We start from the raw sequence: 21,988 nt of genomic DNA, 5'->3' as shown, positions 1-21,988 counted from the left end.
GCATATTATAACTATTACCGCACGAGGTAGAGAGCATACCTGCACCAGGTTAAACAGTTTGTTTTGTATCCCACTGATAGGTCGGATCTGGATTCGACTTGTTCTTGTCACCGAACCGACTCATCCACCAAGTTTTGTCATAATCCGTCCACAACGTTTTGAGATATCCCGCTCAATGACAGACAGACAAACAAAAATGGGTGAAAACATGACCTCCGTCCAGCTTCGCTCGGAGGTTACCAACGAAATAAATGGAAAATTTAAATAAGTCGGAGGTTACCAACAAAATAAATGGATTATTTAACTGTTTGAGTAAATCACGTGGTTGAGCTGGTTGATCCCAGGACCGTAAGGTTTACTCGGTACTTTTCCATTGCTGTGATGTATGTTTTTATTTGGATGTACAGAACCATACTCTTCACTGAGTGTTGGAGCTATCAACTGTCTGGGCAAGGGTTGTACTTGTACTGGGTGGTTTGCCATTGCCTTCCCAGCGTTGTTTGTTCATACTCTATCCTTTCAATTGCTGAGCGTCAAGCATGGAAGCAGCACACACCATTGTAAAGTATTTGGTGCCACAATGCAAGTGGTTTTCTGATGCCTGCTGTAGGCAAGGGGATTTTTAGCGACGGCGCAAAATATATTTGCCCTGTCATCCCCACTATCCCTCACCCTCCAAGGCTGCTCTGTCTCTAGTGCATGGGTTCCCAATCGGTGGGCCATGGCCCTCTGGTGTGCCGCAGCACGTTTTCCAGGTGGGCCACAGAGACTGCTCAATATTTGCGCAAATAATATAATCTTTTCATGCACAAGGCCTAAAACAAGAGTTCAATTCTGTGTGTGTTGGTGGTGGCCAATGGTAGCCACCCACTATTCCCTGCATATTTTTTTGTCTTGTTTTTAAAATATATTTTCCCATTTTTTTTTCCAGAAACAATTCTGAAATGACAAAACGAGGATATGATGAGCAATACATAAAGTTTGGATTCACATCCTTACATGATCATGCAGAATTAAAGGGACAATGCGTCCCGTGCCAGAAAGTTCTCGGAAATCAATCTTTGCGGCCATCGAAGTTGAAGCTCCATTTGGAGAAGATTCATCCACATCATCAACATAAGGAAGTGGACTTCTTCAAGCGAATGGAAGAGAACTTGAAGCGCCAGCGCTTGGATCAAAGTGGAACATTATTTCAGCAAAACAAGCGTCTTGCGGAGGCTTCTTATGCCGTCGGCCTCCTCATTGCGCGACAGAAGAAACCTCACACAGTCGGAGAGACTCTCATCAAGCCATGTGCTCTGAAGATGGCGAGGATTCTGCTTGGAGAAGAAGCTGAAAAAAAGTTCAACAAAACCTCTCTGTCAAATAATTCGGTTCAAAGGAGGATTGCTGACTTGTCTAGCGACATAAAAGAACAGGTGATTGCTGAAATCAAAGATGCTGCATGTGGATTGTTCTCAATTCAGTTGCATGAATCCACAGATGTTTCATCCTGTTCCCAGCTTCTTGCCTTCGTTCGGTATGTGAAGGGCGATTCCATCAAGGAAGAATTCTTATTCTGCTGTTCTCTCGAAAGAAATACCAGAGCTGTGGATGTGATGGAAAAAGTAACAGAGTTCTTTGACCATGAGGAACTGAACTGGCACAATCTCTGTGGAGTGTGCACCGACGGTGCCCATTTGTCATTATGGGGTATTGAGTGTAGATTGATGAGGGAAAAAATGAATTTAAACAATTTGAGCCTCTCCTCAGTGAAAGACACATGAAAGCCCGCTTGGAGTTTGCAAAAAAGCACCTGAAGGACTCCCAGACTGTGAGAAACAAGATTCTGTGGTCTGATGGAATCAAGATTGAACTGTTTGGCTTCCGTCTGGCCACTCTGCCATAAAGCCCAGATCGGTGGAGTGTTGCAGTGATGGTTGTCCTTCTGGAAGTTTCTCCCATCTCCACACAGGATCTCTGGAGCTCAGCCAGAGTGACCATCAGGTTCTTGGTCACCTCTCTTACCAAGGCCCTTCTCCCCCGATTGCTCAGTTTGGCCGGGCGGCCAGCTCTAGGAAGAGTCCTGGTTGTTCCAAACTTCTTCCATTTAAGAATTATGGAGGCCACTGTGCCCTTGGGAACCTTCAATGCAGCAGAATTTTTTTGTCGGCTTCCCCAGATCTGTGCCTCGACACAATCCTGTCTCTGAGCTCTGCAGGCAGTTCCTTCGACCTCATGGCTTGGGTTTTGCTCTGATATGAATAGTCAGCTGTGAGACCTTATATAGACAGGTGTGTGCCTTTCCAAATCATGTCCAATCAATTGAATTTACCACAGGTGGACTCCAATCAAGGTGTAGAAACATCTCAAAGATGATCAAGAGAAATGGGAGGCACCTGAGCTAAATTTCAAGTGTCATAGCAAAGGGTATGAATACTTATGTCAATGTGATATTTCAGTTTTTTCTTTTTAATAAATTTGCAAAACTTTCTAAAATCCTGTTTTCTCTTTGTCATTATGGGGTATTGAGTGTAGATTGATGAGGGAAAAAATGAATTTAAACGATTTCAGCGTAAGGCTGCAACATAACAAAATGTGAAAAAAGTGAAGGGGTCTGAATACTTTCTGAATGCACTATATATATATATATATAATTATATATATATATATATATACTGTATATGTTGATGATGCACCCCTAACTGTGATTGGTGAGGATGGGGGATCGATTCCCATTACAGCTATCACTGCACTACAGCTATCTGGGACCACCAAGTACCATCTGCCAAATGGACAAGTTTTCTTCTGCCAAAATTTCACTCCGTTCCACCTTCTGAAACCCGCATATGGAGATAATAATCAACGACACACACACACACACACACACACATACACACACACACACACACACACACACACACACGCACACACACACACACACACGCGCGCACGCACACAAACGGTGTCCACAAATTACCGTTCCAAATTCAAACAATAATAATAATAAAGATTGAATGGGATACAATGATGTGGTTTCCTGCACGTGAAAGAACATTTTTCAAGGATATATTTGCTTTTGTTTGTTTCAGGTGTCTCCTGAGACAAATGTCAGATTTACTGCAAATGACATCTCCACAAGAAAAATCGTCATGTACTACATGGTTTGTAGAAATGAAATCATTTATGGAGGCTCGTAGAATCCTGCATAGGAAGGGGACAAGCTGCCCAAGCACAAGTAGTGAGGATGTTGAACACATTGGTGAGTCGTCCGAGCACAATTCCCATAAGACAATTTGGACATGACAAGCTCAATGATACATAAAGTGCTGCACACGTGACTGCGGCCATATGCATACAAGGTTCAGCTGGTGGAAGCACTCGAGCCAAACGAATGCACTTGATGTATGGTGTTTGCAGTCGACATTTTGGAAAACTTAGAAGAAGATGACGAATTCCTACGTATGTTCTCAGACGAGTCGACATTCCAGTTGTTGTTGTGTAGCCCGGGGCAGTTCTCTCGGACAAGCCTGTGGCACATAGACAGCCGACTGATCTCCCCGGAACGACACAGAGATCCTCCATGTCCAAGATGGTATATCACCACCTTCACAAAGTCAGGGCCAAGACAGAGTTAAAGAGAGAGAAAGATACAAGATTGGAAGGGCTGATCCATGGGGCCCAATCGGAAATCTGACTGTGACGAATCCGGGTAACAAGAAAGAATGGGGAAGATTTGGCCCCCGACTTCTGTTGGGGGCGGGGGGGGGGGTGGTACAACCACCACGAAGAGTCATCCCTGATAGGTGTACAACAATCCAGTTTTCAGAAAAGGTGAACAAATATAACGTTAGAATTTGGGGTTCCAGCGAAAGTTAACAGACATGACATCAAGATTTGCAGTTTTGGGGAAGGTTAACAGACGTAGCTGCAGACATCTACAGCTGCGGACATCAAGATTTGCAGTTTTGGGGAAGGTTAACAGACGTAGCTGCAGACATCTACAGCTGCGGACATCAGGATTTGGGCCGTTCTTCTTTCCTGAAGTGACTGTCAAACCTGACAGTTACCTGGATATGTTGGAGAACTTTGTACTCCAGAAATTTATGGACCTGCAACTAGAGGTCATTTACCAACAAGAAGGAGCTTCCCCATACTGGAGTCTGATTGAGCACGATTTACTCAATGAACACTGCAATGATCAATTGATTGTGTGCACATGACTGTGGCCATCACATTGTCCAGACATAACCCCTCTGCATTTTCTTTCGTTGGGATTATCGTGAAGGTCATGGTGTACCAAACTAGGGTTACCGATATTGTTGATCGAAGGAAAAGGATTATGGCTGAGATTGAGACCATAAATTCAGGAATGCTGAACCGATCCTGGAAGGAGATCAAGTATCACCTGGATACGTGTGACGAAGGGTATTCAAATCACCAATCGGATCTTCACCAGAATTGAATCAATTTGTCCTTGTCACACACCCAACCTGTCCACCAAGTTTCGTCCGAATCCATCCTCAACTTTTTGAGATATCTTGTTCACTGACAGACAGTCAGACAAACAGACGGGGGGTTAAAACATAACCTCCATAAAGAGATACCTCCATCCCTACCTCTTTCTCCCCTTCTGTTTATTTTCTCAATGTTGGCATTTCCAATTTCTGACCTGTGTATATGTAAAGATCCCTGTGTATATGTAATAAATACATGCCTTATAAAGGGGTCACATGATCACATGTATTTACATAATGAGGAGGTACTGCACGACTTGGTTGAACAATAATGTGCATATGGTATATGGAAAGGTGAATTGAGAATGTTTTTTTTTCAATAACCAGGATGACCCACTGTGAACCTCAATGAAAGCATCAGCAGACCGTTCCGCACCCTTTTCCTTTGTAAATTACACATTTTATCGTACCTTACGATCTCGGTGGCCTTGCGATCCATGACAGAAACTTTATGGCAGACAGTGAGATTTATGGGTGTTTCTTACTCTGCACATTCATAAATGGCATTCAACGGCTCGTGGTGAATTGTAGTTGTATTATTTTGTAATCCAATTAAAAATCTTTTTGTGATGGGACAGGTGCGATACCTAAGAGATAATGCCGCTTCCTTCCATTGGAATCATTGTAATTGCTTCAGCCATTATTGTGCTCGGCTGGATGACATTTATCAACAATTTTGCGATCTCTCGATTTGGTACGTTACGATGTATTCTGGTGTCTTTTTCATCCTTGTGAGTCAGTCAGTCAGTCACTTTTCAGCAAATCATTTTGTACACATTTAATGGGACGGCCATTTTTCCCCTACGCCATCCCTACAAATGGAGTGTGATAATACCCGATGTACCATACTCTCTTACAGAGCGAGTGTTGGTTCTGTAAAAGCAGTTTCTCGGCTAGAGGTCATACAGGGTGGTTTACCATGCTTCCTGTACACATTTTACTTTATCAAAAATTCAATTCCTAGAGTTTCGCCTATATACATACATACACAGACGTACGCCATGGCTCCATTATTGTATGATGATGATTACACATATATGTATATATATATATTAGTAAACAGCAATAAATTCCTACATGAAGAACATGACAACACAGAACTCAAACGCAGGGACCTCATCACTAATGCAAGCTACAATGGCAGATGTCTTACATGTTTCCCAGGCAGACCCCATGTGTGTGTGTGTGTGTGTGTGTGTGTGTGTGTGTGTGTGTGTGTGTGTGTGTGTGTGTGTGTGTGGTGTGTGTGTGTGTGTGTGTGTGTGTGTGTGTGTGTGTGTGTGTGTGTGTGTGTGTGTGTGTGTGTGTGTGTGTGTGTGTCGTTGGTTGTTATCTCCATTTGCGGGTTTCAGGAGGTGGAACTCTCGAGACCTCGAAGGACCCAAAGTATCCACCTCCGCTTCGGTAAGGAATCACGGTTCATGGACCAAACTGTTCAACTTTTTCAGTTTTGTTACAAGTTCTCTTTTCAGGATCGTCTCCGAAACCTGGATTGCCTCCAGTTGTAGTTTATTTGTGGTAATATTCCCGGGGATGGGTTTTTAAATCTCAGTGAGGTTCTTCTTCATCATTCCTGTTGCACCAATTATCACTCCAATTGGACGGAATCAAACGAAATTTGGCAGAGATGTAACGGATGTAACAAGGACGAAATTATTAGATTTTGATGAAGATCCGGATCCGGCTAGTATAAATTTTTAAGTGATTCTTCAGCATTGGGAGATATCAGATAGGGCCAAAAATGATACATAGGAGGATATCTCAGAAAGTTGTGGACGGATTTGGACAAAACTTGGTGGAGAGTTTGGGTGTCTGACAAGGACGATTCGATTCGATTTTGGTGAAGATCTGAATATGGATTCGGATACGAGAATTATTTAATTTTAAGTCATTCTTTACCATTGAGAGATCGGGTGAAACTGATATATTACATGATATTTTCAAAAGTTATGGACGAGTTATGAATAAACTTGGTGGACGAGTTGGTTCGGTGACAAGAACAAGCAGATTAGATTTTGGTTCAGGTCCGAATCCAGATCCGGCCTATGAGTGGAATAGAAAACATAAACTGTTCACCAGGTGGAGGTATGTGCTCTACCGAGCGCCGCTCTCGTACTTTTTGTTTCTGTCCTGCAGAATCTACACTTGTCTGTCTGGCTTAGTCCCCGTCATCTTTTTAAATATGTGTGCATGTCTTGGAGACCAACCCTCATCTACAATTACTGGGATCACTTTAAACATATGTTAAATCTCCATAGACTCGAATAAAGCATTACAAGGGATTGAAGCAAGCAGTGCTTGAGGCCGAGACCAGTTGCACGCGCATGCGCAGTCCAAGCTTGGCTCCTCTCCCGGCCCGAGGTATAATAGTGACGCTAATGTGAGATGAGAGGCGGGCATAGGTTATGTAACGTAAAGGTTCAAAAACAATTTGGGACATTAAATTTCAGGGAGACTGTCTGGGGGGTTTGTAAGGTAGGCCGGCGAAGGTTTTTGGGCCAAGTTTTTCACGTACGGGTCATTTGGAAGTTGGAGTGGGGATTTAAAATTCGTTAAGGTGTTTGGCAATTACTTGTTTAGAGGGCCGTACACAAAATACGTCACTCTTTTTTGGCAGGTTTTTGACACCATTCCCTACCCCCACCCCTCCCCTTCCCCCACCTCCTCCCCCACCCCTCCCCCATGTGATGCTTGGTGACACGTCACCTGACTTCCACCTTAAGAAAATCCATGACTCCATGAATGAGAGTGATGTCGTCCTCAAAAATAAATTTATCAGCTTCCATTGTGCAAGGTTTTTTTAATTGGTGGCATCCGACAGCTCAGTCAATTGTTTGGTGTTGCAGGGCAGATCCCTCCAAATGTAACAAACTTCCTGTTTAACTTCCTGCTTTCTTCTTTTCAAAAATACCCTCTCATATAGCCTCAAACAAATGATTTAAACAGCACCTCTGCCTTTCTTGGGTGAATTCAGGTGAAAGCAAAGGTCGTTCTAAATTGACACGTCTCCTCTCTCTCCTCAAGGTGATGGGGAAATCCAAGATGGCTGCGCCCATGAAGATAAAGATAGGCCTCACGTGACTGTGGCTCTGATACCCTCCTCCCCTCTGCAATGCTCTGAGAAACGCTTCCTCCCTCCCTAAAGCATCACATATTTTGTGTATGTTCCAAAGACCAACTGATACTAGTAGACAGGAAATCTAGTTTAACGTCCATCATTGTGAGGCGATGTAAGATGCAACGCCCTGTGAAGCACCAATCTGACAGGTTACTTATAGTCGTGAATCAAACTCAGAAGACAAATGTCAAAAGTAAGTGGCACTGACAAGCCCTCTGCACCATCCTGGTGTGTGCGTGTGTTTGTATGTGTGTGTTTGTGTGTGTGTGTGTGTGTGTGTGTTTGTATATGTGTGTGTGTGTGTGTGTGTGTGTGTGTGTGTGTGTGTGTGTGTGTGTGTGTGATTGTGTATGTGAGTGTGTTTGTGTTTATTTGTGTGTTTATGTGTTTGTGTTTATGTGTGTGTGTGTTTGTGTGTGTGTGTGTGTGTGTTTGTATATGTGTGTGCATGTTTGTGTGTGTGCGTGTGTGTGTGTGTGTGTGTGATTGTGTATGTGAGTGTGTGTGTGTGTTTGTTTGTGTTTATTTGTGTGTTTATGTTTGTGTGTGTGCTTGTGTGTGTGTGTTTATGTGTGTGTGTTTGTGTGTTTATGTGTGTGTGTGTGTGTGTGTATCAGTTGTTACTGTTTCTCCATCTGCAGGTTTAAGAAGGTAGAACGGAGTCCTTCCGGGTCTCGAAGTATCCGCCACCGTTTCGGTAAGAGGTGGTCAGGTGGAGGTGGTCAGGATTCAAGGACCAAACCGTGAAGTTTTCTTGTTCTCAAAGTTTTATTCCGGGGGCTCTTTGGATGATCGTCACCGAGCCTCGGACAGCTTCCAATTGCAGTTCGTTTGTCGTAATATTCCCAGGGATGCTTAAGATCTCTGTGAGGATTTTCCTCATTCCTGCTGCTCCATTAATCACTGGCACAGTGTTGGCGCTCTTCAGCTTCCACGACTTTTTCACTTCATTTTTGAGATCCTTGTATTTGGTCATTTTCTTGATTTCTGCATTGTTTAGGCCAAAAATGCTGGGTAGTGAATTAGCAATGCCTTCTTTTCTTTTTTGTACCACGTTACTCATAATGCTTTGGTACCTTCACCACTGATGGTGGCTGGAGGTTAAGTTTTCACCCCTGTCTGTCCGTTTGTGAACAAAATATCTCAAAAAGTTGTGGACGGATTCGGACGAGATTTGGCAGAGATGTAGCATATGTGACGAGGGCGAAATGATTAGATTTTCGTGAAGATCCGGATTCAGATCCGGCTACTATAATTTTAAAGTGATTCTTCACCATTGGGAGATCCGGCCAAAAACGATACATTGCAGGATATCTCAAAAAGTTGTGGACGGATTTGGACGAAACGTGGTGGACAGGTTGGGTGTGTGACAAGGAAGAATCGATTCAATTTTGGTGAAGATCCGGATCCAGCTAGTATATTTTTTTAAGTGATACTTCACCAATGAGTGATATGGCCAACCAGGTGGAGGTATGCTCTCTACTGAGTGCCGTTCTAGGTTTCTATGTTCACACTTGATGCGATAATTAGCTCGTATGTGAGCATTACTTCCTTGTTCTCAATTATCGCTTTTAGTTCATGTTTCCATGAGTTTTCTGAAACTGTGAAATTGAAGTTTTTACAGATGTGCCGGCGGATATTCTGCACACTTTGTTGTGTCTTTGTGTGTACAGCTACTCTGACATGAGTTTTACACATCCCGGTAGGAGGTGGGTTGTACTTTCTGTTTCTACCATGCAACATCTACACCTGTCCGATTGATTCAGTCCCACCATTTTTTTAAAGCCATTGGTGTGGTGGCCTTGGTTTTCGGCATTTATAATGATTCCTTCTCCATTCCAGTTGAGCTAACCTCTTCTTAGCCATTCAAAAGAGCCCTCTTTGCCTACCCCAATCTGTCCACCTCTTTTTTTTTATACCTGCTTTCTCTTTTGTCGTTCTCCCAGTTGTCGGTCTATATCTGTTGATATTTCGCTTTATATTTTATTTTGTCTTTTTTGCAATTGTTGGGGCTGTATTTGTTACTCCCGCCAGGGATTAATGCATTCGATCGTGTCCGTGTGTGTGTGTGTGTGTGTGTGTGCGTATGTGTGTTCGTATGTTCGTGTCGTGTGTTCATGTGTTTGTGAACAAGATATCTGGAAAAGTTCTGAATGGATTTGGATGAAAGTTGGTGGGATGATTGCCCTTGGGATAAGGAAGAATTGATTAGTTTTTGGTGAAGCTCAGGATATTATTCCAGATCCAGGAATTTTTTGAAGGATTTTTTTACCATTGGAAGATAGGGCTCAGCAGCGGCCACCCACGGCGGGAGTATGCGCTCCACTGAGTGGCATTCTAGTTGATGTTTTGATTTCATGTGTGACATCTATTATCTTTGGGAATTTTTTGCGAGGTGGGTTCAGGATACCTTTTCTGGCTTTTGCTGCCTTAGCTTTTGCATACCAATTGGATTCTGTAGTCTTTTGAACTTTTCACGTACTCGGGCAATCCTACTGTTCTCATTCTGTGCACTTGGTTGAGCTCCATCAGGCCGCTACTTCTTTCTCGTTTCGGCATTCTCGTTTCAACCCGTGTATTGATTTTTGTCAAACATTTTCTAGACAGTGAGGAGTTTCCTTGTTCTGATATCTAGTTTCTTGATTTCCACTTGTGGCCAGTTTACTGTTCTGCAGCTGTATTGGAATACTGGTACTGCTGGTTGGTTTATGGCTTTGATTTTGTTTCTTGGGGAGAGAAATGTTTTCAGGATCACCCTCGTTTTATGCAGGTATTCTTTGTAATTGCTTTACGCATTTGTTTGTGACATATTTGATGGCTCTCTTATACTCTGAGGTATTTATATGATGCATTGTTTTCTTGTTCCTGTATTGCTGTATCTTGATCGATTTTTATGTTGTCTGTTTTTATTGGTGTTTATCTTGTAGGAATGGGCATTTGGCACACTTATCGAGAGCAATTTCCATTTGAAAGTTGTTGGATTACCATTTCATTAATTTTAGTTGTTCTACCAATCTTTAGTCATTTGGTGCAGAGAGTTTTAGATCATCCATCTACAAAATATGCATGTGTGTATGTGTACGTGTTCTGTGGGCATGCAACCCGTGCAATCGCAGGAGCCCCGAGGCAACAAGGGCCCCCACGCGAGACCTGTCGTAGTCCACATTCTTTTGAGGAGGAGCCCCTGAGGGTGGTGGTGGTGATGGTGGTGGTGGTGGTAGGGGGTGGGAGGCGGTTTTCACTTTGCCGACAAAACACAAACTTGTGAGTGGTGATAAACAGCACAAAAGGAACACTTCATCTCGAGGAAAAAAGTACTGTCGCCTGATGATTTGGAAGAAAAAAATGTTTTCCCCAACTATTACAAATTTAGGGATTGAGGTTCGTAGAGAACAGCAGACCGAGTTGAACAATAACTATGTTTAGTGCATACAAATGCAACAAGCATCACAATATAATAGTGCATGTAACGCCTAATGTCAATACATATCCATGTTGTGTAAGGACACCTTGGGATCTTCAAGAGACGAGCGGCTAGACAGCTTAGAGGTGAGTGTGGTGTGAACCTCTAGGCCATCCTATCATCTCGATGTTATACTAATTGCAAAATAATTTGAAATTTACCCGATGGCAATGGCCCCACGATTGCGTTTTGCATTGGGCCTCGAAATGACTAACGCCATGCTTGTGTGTGTCCATGTGTGTGTATGTGTTTGTGTATGTTGGGTGCGTGTGTTTTTGTGCGTGTGTGTGTGTGCATGTGTGTTTGTATATGTTGGGTGTGTATGTGTGTGTGTGTGCATGTGTGTGTTTATTGTGTGTGTGTGTGTTTATTGTGTGTGTGTGTGTGTATGTGTGTTTGTATATGTTGGGTGTGTGTGTGTGTGTGCATGTGTGTTATTGTGTGTGTGTGTGTGTGTGTGTGCGTGTGTGTTATTGTGTGTGTGTGTGTGTGTGTGTGTGTGTGTGTGTGTGTGTGTGTGTGTGTGTGTGTGGTTTTTTTGTGCATGCGTGTGCATGTGTGTTTGTGTATGTTGGGTGTGTGTGTGTGTGTGTGTGCATGTGTGTTTGTGTATGTTGGGTGTGTGCGCGCATGTGTGTGTTTATTGTGTGTGTGTGTGTGTGTGTGTGTGTGTGTGTGTGTGTGTGTGTGTGTGTGTGTGTGTGTGTGTGTGTGTGTGTGTGTTACAATACATGTTAATTCATCGTTCGTTCGAGTGTTCGCACATTTGTGCGCCATGGGCATGATGCGGTTTATGTGGGGAGATTAGGGGATTAAAACGCATTCATGTGCCAGATCTGTCCCTTATTGCGGATCAACATGCGGTGGGGACCCGAAGCACGAGCTACCGACGAACGCTCCTGCTCCGAGACTACCGCTGCGCATTCCTCTCCTAACGCCAAGATGGATGCCAACGCTTTGATAGTTTGATGGCAACCTCTGTCCTGCGGCGCAGCTTTCGACGGAATTTTTAATTCCCATAATGCAAACAAGTCGATCCACCTGTTTTATGACGCCACTCCCCCTACTGGTATCGCCCAGGACGACAGTTTTAGTCGAATCCGATTCCGCACAGACGGCTCAAACGGCGGGAGTAACACTGCTGATTAATTGGACCATAGTCCAGGCCGTCCAGGGCAATTCAATGTCTTGCGTTTTAGTTTAGTGACGTCATTCATTGTGAAATAAAATCATTGCGTGACGTCGCTCACATATATCATGGGATTTTAATTCTCTTTTGAAACTATATGTTGTATCAAACGATATATTGTTTTACAAGTTTCGAGGATTTGAGAGCATGAGTGATCACTAAGTCTTTGACCTCCCCTTTAAATTCCAATTAAACAAACTATATTATCCGAGACTTAATAATCCTTTGAAAACGTGAACCAAACTCATCTTATCACTGAAGGTGGGCAGGTCTGTTTATTTGTCTGCTTGTCTACAGTATATCTCAAAAAGTTGTGGACAGATTCAGACAAGATTTGGTAGACACGTTGGGTGTGTGACAAGGACGAAATGATTCGATTTTGGTGTAGATCCAAATGCGGATCCGGATCTGAGATTTAAAAAAGTTATTCTTCACCATTGAGAGATAGGGCAAAAATGATATATAGCATGATATCTTTAAAAGTTATGGATGGATTTGGACAAAACTTGGTGGACAGGTTGTGTGTCTGACAAGGACTAATCGATTCGATTTTGGTGAAGATTTGAATATGGATTCAGATATGAGATTTATTTAATTTTTAAAGTGATTCTTCACCATTGGGAGATTGGGCCAAAAACTATACATAGCAGGATATCTCAAAAAGTTACGGACGGATTATGACAAAACTTGGTGGACTAGTTGTTTTGGTGACAATAACAAGCCGATTCGATTTTGGTTTAGGCCAAAATCCAGATCCGGCCTATCAGTGGGAGACAAAACGTAAACTGTTCAGCCTGGTGGAGGTATGCGCTCGACCGAGTGCCGTTCTAGTTATAACAGTTTAACCTTCAAAACATATAATCACAATTACTTTATTAAACTAGTATTATTTCAGGCCACAGAGTGACTGCTCAACCTTCTTAAATGTAGAACGATTTGTCAATTTCACACTCATAACAAGAGTCTGATATTAAATGTTAAGCAACACCATTGTACACAAAAACTCTCTATGAGAAGTTGATGTTATTACATTTATTTAAGAACTACCAGTTAACTCAAATTTCGACTGCAACTTCATAATAATAATAATAAATAATTATAATAATATGAGTTCCTTTGCAAGTAACTTAAACACAAGCGGAAGCCCAGAAGGATTGTGCAATGGTTGCCAACCTATTGCTGATTGTCCATACTCTATCCTTTTTAAAATGCTGAGTGTTAAGCTGAGTTTTAAAGACTTTCGTACCATGGATTTTGAAGTTTGAACCTCTGACCTGGCAAACTCCGAGCGGATGCTCTAACCACTGCGCCACAGATTGTGGTTAAATTATGAGGTTTCTCCATGGTAAATCAAACCTTCATCGTTTCGTGCCATTTCTAAAAGTTGTAACGATTCTTCGTTTCGATTGCTTTTTGGTGCAATTCTTTCTTTCAACTTTTCAAAAAGGGACATTTGAGCTGATTATGGTGGAGAAGCACAATTAATTGTTTTGTATGTTATCACCAATCAGGCAGGTAGGATAAGTTTGGTAGGTACGTGCGTACTCGCTTTTGGGCGGTCTTCGCCTGGGTTGGAATCTCGACCCAGATATTAGCTGTCAGCCTGTTAAAGGCACCACGGTATCTTTCGCGAAGAGTAGGTGTCGCCTCCAGTCGAACGTCAGCCCTGAGTAGCCGATTCGTGAAAAACTTGGGACAAAACGTTCCTTGCCCAAATGCATGGATAACTCGATGTTATTCATAGAATACTTACCCTGCGCAGTCAACTTGTTGCGAGACAACTCTTCTGTTTTCGAACATTTTTTTTTCTTTGATTCAATATGGCTGCCAGACCACGTGAGCGATGACATCATCAATTTATATTCTCTAATATAATTGTTGCTTAGATCACGCTCAATACATTTCAAACTGATCAGACTAAGCGTTGTCCCTGTATAATTTTGACGTCATAATTATGGCACCAATGACGTCATCGTTAACAACACCTATTCCCCATATGGAGTTCTTTACAATGAGCCATGTTAAAAAAAATTCCATGCAGCGGTTTTGGCGATATAGAGGTGCAAAATTTTTCGGTTTTTCCAGGATGGCGCCTGTACCACATGATCTATGACGTCATGATTATCATTAAAATATTGGAAAGGAGGAGGCCCTCCTTTGGTGAAAATTTCGTGTCAATCGGACCAAGAATTGCAGAGAAAATGATTTTTTTTTAAATGCAGACACGTATGACACACGGCACAGCACACGGTACACACACGTACGTAACTGAATGCTTAACCCTGCTTTTCACTTCGCGAGCGCAGGGTAACCAGAGGGTTTATGAAACGCCTTAACCTACACGCTCTTGACAAACAAGGACATGGGCGGGGTCTGCGAGAGGCAAATTTGATTGGTCGTGAGGACGTAAAATGCCGTAATATTTTGTCCAAGTGCTGCTTAATAGGAGGGTTTTGAAAGTGCCAAAAAGATGATTTGTGTTCCACAGTATTCAAGTGTATAATTCAATTAAAATAAATAGGTATTTGAAAAGTTGAAAACCAAAATTTCCGAAGGTTTACTACCATTGATGCAGCGTCTTTTACACCACTTTGTTTAACACGTTACATTAGTTCTTCGTGCCTGTTGTTTGTGTCCTTTATGACGTCCTTAAAAACAGCAAGTTGCCTGTTTGGAGTAATTTTACATTTTGTTTGATTGCCAGACATGCAGACAGAGTAAAATAACATGCAGACAGAGTAAAATAATTATCTCACTCCTTTGCACACGCGTTATCGGGACGAGTTCAGAGCCAAAGTACTGCTAAACTACAGATTTGTTTTCTAATTCATATTCAGACATTCAATTTAAATTAAGTTGTTCCTCAATCATAAACTTGTGTTTCTATACAGACAGACAGACAGAACTGACCCAATTGCTTAACCCCACTTTTCGCTTCGCGTGCGTGGAGTACAAAGGTGGGAATAACTTGGGCCATGGTAGACACTATCAGCAACCATTAATAATAATATAAAAGTATCAAAATGTTAAGAACGATGATCTCTGCTCCCAGTTAACGCAACTCGTTTTACTTAACAAATACCTCATTTCCGACACTTTGAATATAGCATGTTATTTTATCGAATGAAAATTGATTATTTATTTTCATGTAGTAAAAAGTTTCCAAGTTGCTGCGCTTGCTGTGAGTTGTGAAAGCCCCACTCGAATGAGATGACCATAAACTGCGGCAAATATTTCGAATTTCTGCGTCATGTTTGCGTTTTACGCCATTGTCTGCAAACAGGATGCCGACTGCAGCGAATACAATTTTCCAATCATTTATTGCCCAAGGACTCTCGCACAACGTCATGGACAAATGGAGACCACAAAGGGCAGGGGAGGGATAAGAACAACATGCACCAGCTCTGGCCGTGGCATAGTTCAGATCTATAGATGGGTCCTCGGTCTGATGATGCCCACGGGGCGTTGGGGGATTCTTCTTCCCCAACAAGTGGCACTTCAACAGCTTGTTATGCTATCCAACATGTATGAAATGCCATCATCACTGGACCTTTAGCCTTCGTCTCTCCCGTCTTTTCGACTACGCGTTATCTTTGCGTGGTGCATCAACAGACCCCCTCAAGATGATGTTGTGGCAGTCGGAGAAAAACACGTCAAACATGTTACCCTATGTCCTACACCCCTGAACTTTCCTCTTGTACTCTTACTCTCTCACTCTCTCTCTCTATCTCTCTCCCCCTCTGTCTCTCTCCCCCTCTGTCTGTCTCTCTCTCTCTCTCTCTCTCTCTCTCTCTCTCTCTCTCTCTCTCTCTCTCTCTCTCTCTCTCTCTCTTCTCTCTCTCTCTCTCTCTCCTTCTCCATCTGGGGCCAATCTCGCCTTCCACGCACAACTTACGGCTTTCATATTAATGACCCGAGGAAGCGAAGTTACACATTAAACTGACTTCAGATGGTGGAACCGGAGCGAGGGTACAGAGTGAGACAACGAGTCGAAACATCGGTTTTTCATAAGGAAATCGGAAGCGAAACGGTCGCGATGTCCGTGCGCTCTGGACGTATTCCGGATGCGAGAGCTCTCCCGGTCTCCCCTGCCCCCTCAAGAACTGAGTAGCCCTCCTCCCCCAGCATCCAATTTTGTGGGACCAGCCCCGATGGACACGGGCCACGCAACTCCTAGTGCTGTCGTCACGGTGCAGGAACAGCTCGGCGTCAGGCGTGAAGCGAAAGCGTGTCTCTGCCGAGCGGGAGGACATGTTGTGACCTGAGCTGGTGAAACGACCCTCCACCCGAACCCTCCACCCGAACCCTCCCCCAACTCCCCGGTATCGAGAGAGACGCGGAAGCAAAATATGCACGACTGATGATTCCCACTGGGCTCGGGCAAACCCCCCTCTCCCCCCCCCCCCTGAAAGCCCAGTAATCGGATAACCAGGTAAGTATAGTCTCAAACAATGTCGTTTTAAAACACGTAAACTGGCTGTGGTGAAGATCCATACTCAGAAATGAAGCTACTACCAACAGGTACAGATATAGCTCATTCCCAGCTGGTTCGATTCTTTGGAAGGAGACTCGATTCGGTGGTTGTAACATCACACCTGACACTTACCTGCTGCGCAGCTTTAACATCTAGCCAGTGGTTTAACCCATATTGTCTGGGCACCTGTACTGTGGAAAACATTCCACGCATGATCTATGAAGCTTGACTACATGAGCACCTGCTTTACACGACTACTTCTCTTTGGCATATCCAAGAAATAACGCAGGTAGTAATTTGGAAAAATATTTCCCTTCATTTTATTTGCAGTTGATTGTCTTAGGTGGGTAAATGAATGTGTATGAATGAAAGTTGTGCGGTCATAGTGTTATAATAATCTATATATAATGATAAAATAAATAAATAAGAAAATGATGATGACGCACTTCGATTTTGTGGCTAAGCTGTGTTGTGTGTTTTGTATAAAGTGGATGTTTAATGATACAATACAACACAATAGGCCTAGAATATCCACTAACGAATGGCGGAACTTCCTAATTCCCTCCCTCTCGTAGAGCTCGCATATTGTTGTGGTGTCTCATCGATTCGCTCGAGTGCGTTCGTCGTGGTAATTGCGCTCTCTGTCGCACTCAGGGAAACCCGCCCGTATAATGAAGCCGCCTCGGGGTTCTGAGGTTTTACCCGAGAGTTCCGCGATAGCACGTTTGAGAGTGCGCGGCGACGCGTCCCGGTGGTTCCCCACCTGCTGCCACTCGCTCCTGATGGGAAGCAGCGCCATCGGGTGCCTCTCGTGGGGTCCGCTGCAACTGCGGTGGGGAACGGGGTCGGGGCCACGAATGGACGCGAGGGACCCGTCGTTTTCTCTGGCAGCACAGCCCGAGGGAGAGAGGGAAAAGGACAGACGGTGAGAGACGGAGAAAGAGTGAAGGACTTGGAGGTAAAGGGAGGTGTGTCAGAGGGGAGGAGCAGGAGATAAGGAAGGGCGTTTGGGTAACAAAGTTTGGTGGCTTGAGAAGGTGCATATGGCAATTGATGATCGCAGCGTTGAATGGGAGTTTACAGCCACACGAAGTTCTACATTGCCTAAACCCATTAGTCCAGGTCTCCAACACAACGGTCCAGGCCTAAACCCATCAGTCCAGGTCTCCAACACATCGGTCCATGCCTAAACCCATCAGTCCAGGCCTCCAACACATCGGTCCAGGCCTAAACCCATCAGTCCAGGTCTCCAACACATCGGTCCATGCTTAAACCCATCAGTCCAGGTCTCCAACACATTGGTCCAGGCCTAAACCCATCAGTCCAGGTCTCCAACACATCGGTCCAGGCCTAAACCCATCAGTCCAGGTCTCCAACACATCGGTCCATGCTTAAACCCATCAGTCCAGGTCTCCAACACATCGGTCCAGGCCTAAACCCATCAGTCCAGGTCTCCAACACATCGGTCCAGGCCTAAACCCATCAGTCCAGGTCTCCAACACATCGGTCCAGGCCTAAACCAATCAGTCCAGTTCTCCAACACATCGGTCCAGGCCTAAACCCATCAGTCCAGGTCTCCAACACATCGGTCCAGGCCTAAACCCATCAGTCCAGTTCTCCAACACATCGGTCCAGGCCTAAACCCATCAGCCCAGGTCTCCAACACATCGGTTCAGGCCAAAACCCATCGGTCCAGGCCTAAACCCACCAGTCCAGGTCTCCAACACATCGGTCCAGGCCTAAACACATCGGTCCAGGCTAAAACCCATCGGTTCAGGTCTGCTGCACGATCTGACGCTTCTGTCTCGTATCGGGCCGAGGGCAAGCGAAACCTCCGCGTACTTATGCCGACCTTTTCAGGTGTGCCGGTCATTCTGGTCTTGCTATCTCGGTGATATTCAAGGGGACTTTATGCTTCATGGTCGTCAGATTGCATGGAACTTGGGAAATTGCTGGGGACCAATAAGCTCCATTGACTAGCTGAAAAACCCCGACGACATAGCCTCAGCACGTCAATGTTTGTCTGTCTGTATCGCTGTTAACTCATCCAATCCACATCACTTCAGTAGTGCCTCACAAAGACTGGAATTTTATGGTTTTTGTGCAAATAACCACCAAAAGGTGGGTGCAGCTTGTGGTACTTTATAGTTTGAGGTCCATTTGGTAGCAAATATCATTGAATTCAACAGCCGTTCTATGGTCTCATTTGAAGGGTATGGGTGTCGGAGTGGAACTGATTTAAAATATATATTTTTATTGACAAGCATTTATTTAAACAATTCAATAAAGTAAAAATAAATCAATGAAGTTGTGAAACCTGCATACCTGAAAAAGCTCGAGGTCGTTTCAAAACCGATATAAAACAAATCCAACGTTTCGGTCATACAGAGTGGTCTTCATCAGGGGCTTATTGTGTCAGTTACGGAGTGGTCTTTACAAAGGACTTATTGGATCAATCACAGAGTGGTTCTCATTAAGGACTTATTGGATCAGTGGTCTTCGTCGCAGGGACTTATTGGAATTTGAGACTTTATTTTCACAAAACCCATGAGCTGGTTCTGTTTTGGAGTTCTCCATACTGTGGTTGGTATTCACAATATTGTTGTTTAGAAATCCTCACAAATACAAACTTGTCTTTGATGTCATAAAAGCAAAGTAAACTCCAATTATGAGACTTCAGATCAGATGTTTGTGTTCCAAGAACACCAGAGAATGCATTATCTTCTTGGACTAGCTGTACACCTGAAGATAGTGCTTACCTGCCATGACATCACATGAAACTCAATTTCCAGTTTTACACTGAATATCAACAGCACAATGCATTACCTTGTATAATTATCAGCTTTAAAAGAGCCCTCATTGTTTGAATATGTAGATAATACCTCCACAATTATCCATACAATTCAGCAAAAGTATTTACAGTATAATACATTGCTTTTGATTTCGTGATCTTAAAAGCGGATAAGTCACTGTATTATATTGTTGCGGTTTTAGAACCCTCACTTGTAAATAATTATTGTAAATATTCTATTTGTTAAAAGGTCAAAGGTCGCACCCATAGTTAGGCCATATGCAACACGAAGCTCACCATAGGACTTCAGTTATCTCCTTAGTATGTGTTTAAATAAGGCCATGTTCCCAATAGTTGAATCTGCATTGCATTAATCAAATAAGGTAGGCCCCATTCATCACATTCGAACCTCTCTCTCTCTCTCTCTCTCTCTCTCTCTCTCTCTCTCTCTCTCTCTCTCTCTCTCTCCAAGCTACTCCATCATGCCGCCCACCTACAGTCGGGGCTTGTCCCTCCCAATTCTATAATGCGACTTCGCTTGCCAGCAGCGTTCGCTGCATTGAGCCGTCATCGCTGCCTTAAGCGCTCGCCCCGGCCGCCATTATGCACGCGGTCAAGCTGGAGAAGAAGGGGGCGGAGCACCAAGAATGAGGCATGGCCCTGTCAACGTTCTGTCAAGGGCGGAGCCGGTGAGCCCTCGCTACCCAATCAGGGCTGAGGTGAGCTCACTGATAGGCGTGGCTCGATGAAGCGCGCATTGATTTCGAAGCGCGTTATACAAGCGCAAGCGCGAGGACTGCTTTAACGACTGCGCAGGGGACCGTTGCTGTTGAGAGAACACCAAGAAGAGAGGAGGGAGAGAAGCTGAGTAAGGAGTTCACGAGCAGAGTGAGTGGAGAGCCGCGCCAACAGAGAGGGCACGGACAGAGCTGCGTTGGAATGAGCTGCGCTGGGGAACTCCTAATTCATATGAATTCATAGGAACTGCGCATACTGACTTGCGAAGGACTCCCCCCCGCCATATGTAGGGTCCGGTCACGCGCCAACGATACGCGCTGGCTGCCTGCCATTCTTCGCCGTGGACCCGGAGCCTGGAACCTTCTGCTTGGACCTTCTCCTCCTACCACTACCATCCCGTGTGAGTCTGTTTGTTTGTCCGGGGTTTGTTAAGTTAAGACTGTAGTTAAGCCTGCCCTGTGTCCTGCTTCTTCTTCTTCTTCTTCCCCCTGTACATTCTTCCCTTTCGTTTCCTCTTCGGGTTTGGTTGTACATAATTAATAAATTCACTTGTTCTTTCTTTACTCTGGTTTCCTCTCCATCCGATCGCATCCGTCCTTTCTCTCAATTGAGTACCTGTGGCACGATCAGAACCGCTATAATAGGGTTAGTCCTTGTTAATAGCTCGACTCGCGGGTTGCTAAACCGCTCGGCAATTTCCATCTTATCCGTGGTTCGAGCGGGAGTTATTTCCCTGCTCGCGTTCGGGGTTAGTAAGTAGGTATTTGGGACTCCATTGACCAATCACCCTAGCTGATTCCGACTGGGAGGAGCGTCATAATTTCCAGGATTGGGGGACGGCCAGCTTAAAAGACAAGGGGATTAACCTCCCCCCCCCTTGATAAGGGGAGCGCCGACCCCCGAATCCGCAACAATATGTTGCTTTTTAAAAACACATTAATTATTTCATTCATCCATTCAGTACAATTCCAAAGACAAGACAAAGCTTTCATTTTATATATAGAAAAATATACTTGATATTCAAAAGAATTATATACATATATATACAGTGCATTCCGAAAGTATTGAGACCCCTTCACTTTTTTCACATTTTGTTATGTTGCAGCCTTATGCTCAAATCGTTTAAATTCATTTTTTCCCTCATCAATCTACACTCAATACCCCATAATGACAAAGAGAAAACAGAATTTTAGAAAGTTTTGCAAATTTATTAAAAAGAAAAAACTGAAATATCACATTGACATAAGTATTCACACCCTTTGCTATGACACTTTAAATTTAGCTCAAGTGCCTCCAATTTCTCTTGATCATCTTTGAGATGTTTCTACACCTTGATTGGAGTCCACCTGTGGTAAATTCAATTAATCGGACATGATTTGGAAAGGCACACACCTATCTATACAAGGTCTCACAGCTGACAATGCATATCAGAGCAAAAACCAAGCCATGGGGTCGAAGGAACTGCCTGCAGAGATCAGAGACAGGATTGTGTCGAGGCACAGATCTGGGGAAGCCTACAAAAACATTTCTGCTGCATTGAAGGTTCCCAAGGGCACAGTGGCCTCCATAATTCTTAAATGGAAGAAGTTTGGAACAACCAGGACTCTTCCTAGAGCTGGCCACCCGGCCAAACGGAGCAATTGGGGGAGAAGGGCCTTGGTCAGAGAGGTGTCCAAGAACCCGATGGTCACTCTGGCTGAGCTCCAGAGATCCTGTGTG

The 21,988-nt window shown here is 43.9% G+C and overlaps 1 protein-coding gene across 1 annotated transcript in view; it reads right to left on the bottom strand.

Moving 5' to 3' along the window:
• The window catches only part of LOC137432416 (transcription factor AP-2-alpha-like), a 32,891-nt gene extending 15,184 nt beyond the window's left edge, over window positions 1–17,707 (bottom strand). Inside the window, exon 1 of the mRNA XM_068124329.2 lies at window positions 17,504–17,707. Coding sequence (XP_067980430.1) covers window positions 17,504–17,539 — 36 coding nt within the window. The 5' untranslated portion in view covers window positions 17,540–17,707. The remainder of the gene's footprint in view (window positions 1–17,503) is intronic.
• Window positions 17,708–21,988: the final 4,281 nt, after the last annotated feature.

This window comes from Myxine glutinosa, chromosome 8 (genome assembly GCF_964187855.1).
Source record: "Myxine glutinosa chromosome 8, kmMyxGlut1.1, whole genome shotgun sequence".
In the NCBI taxonomy this organism is placed as follows: domain Eukaryota; kingdom Metazoa; phylum Chordata; class Myxini; order Myxiniformes; family Myxinidae; genus Myxine; species Myxine glutinosa.
Note: the sequence above shows the minus strand (reverse complement) of the source record. Positions and strands in the feature narration are given on the sequence as shown.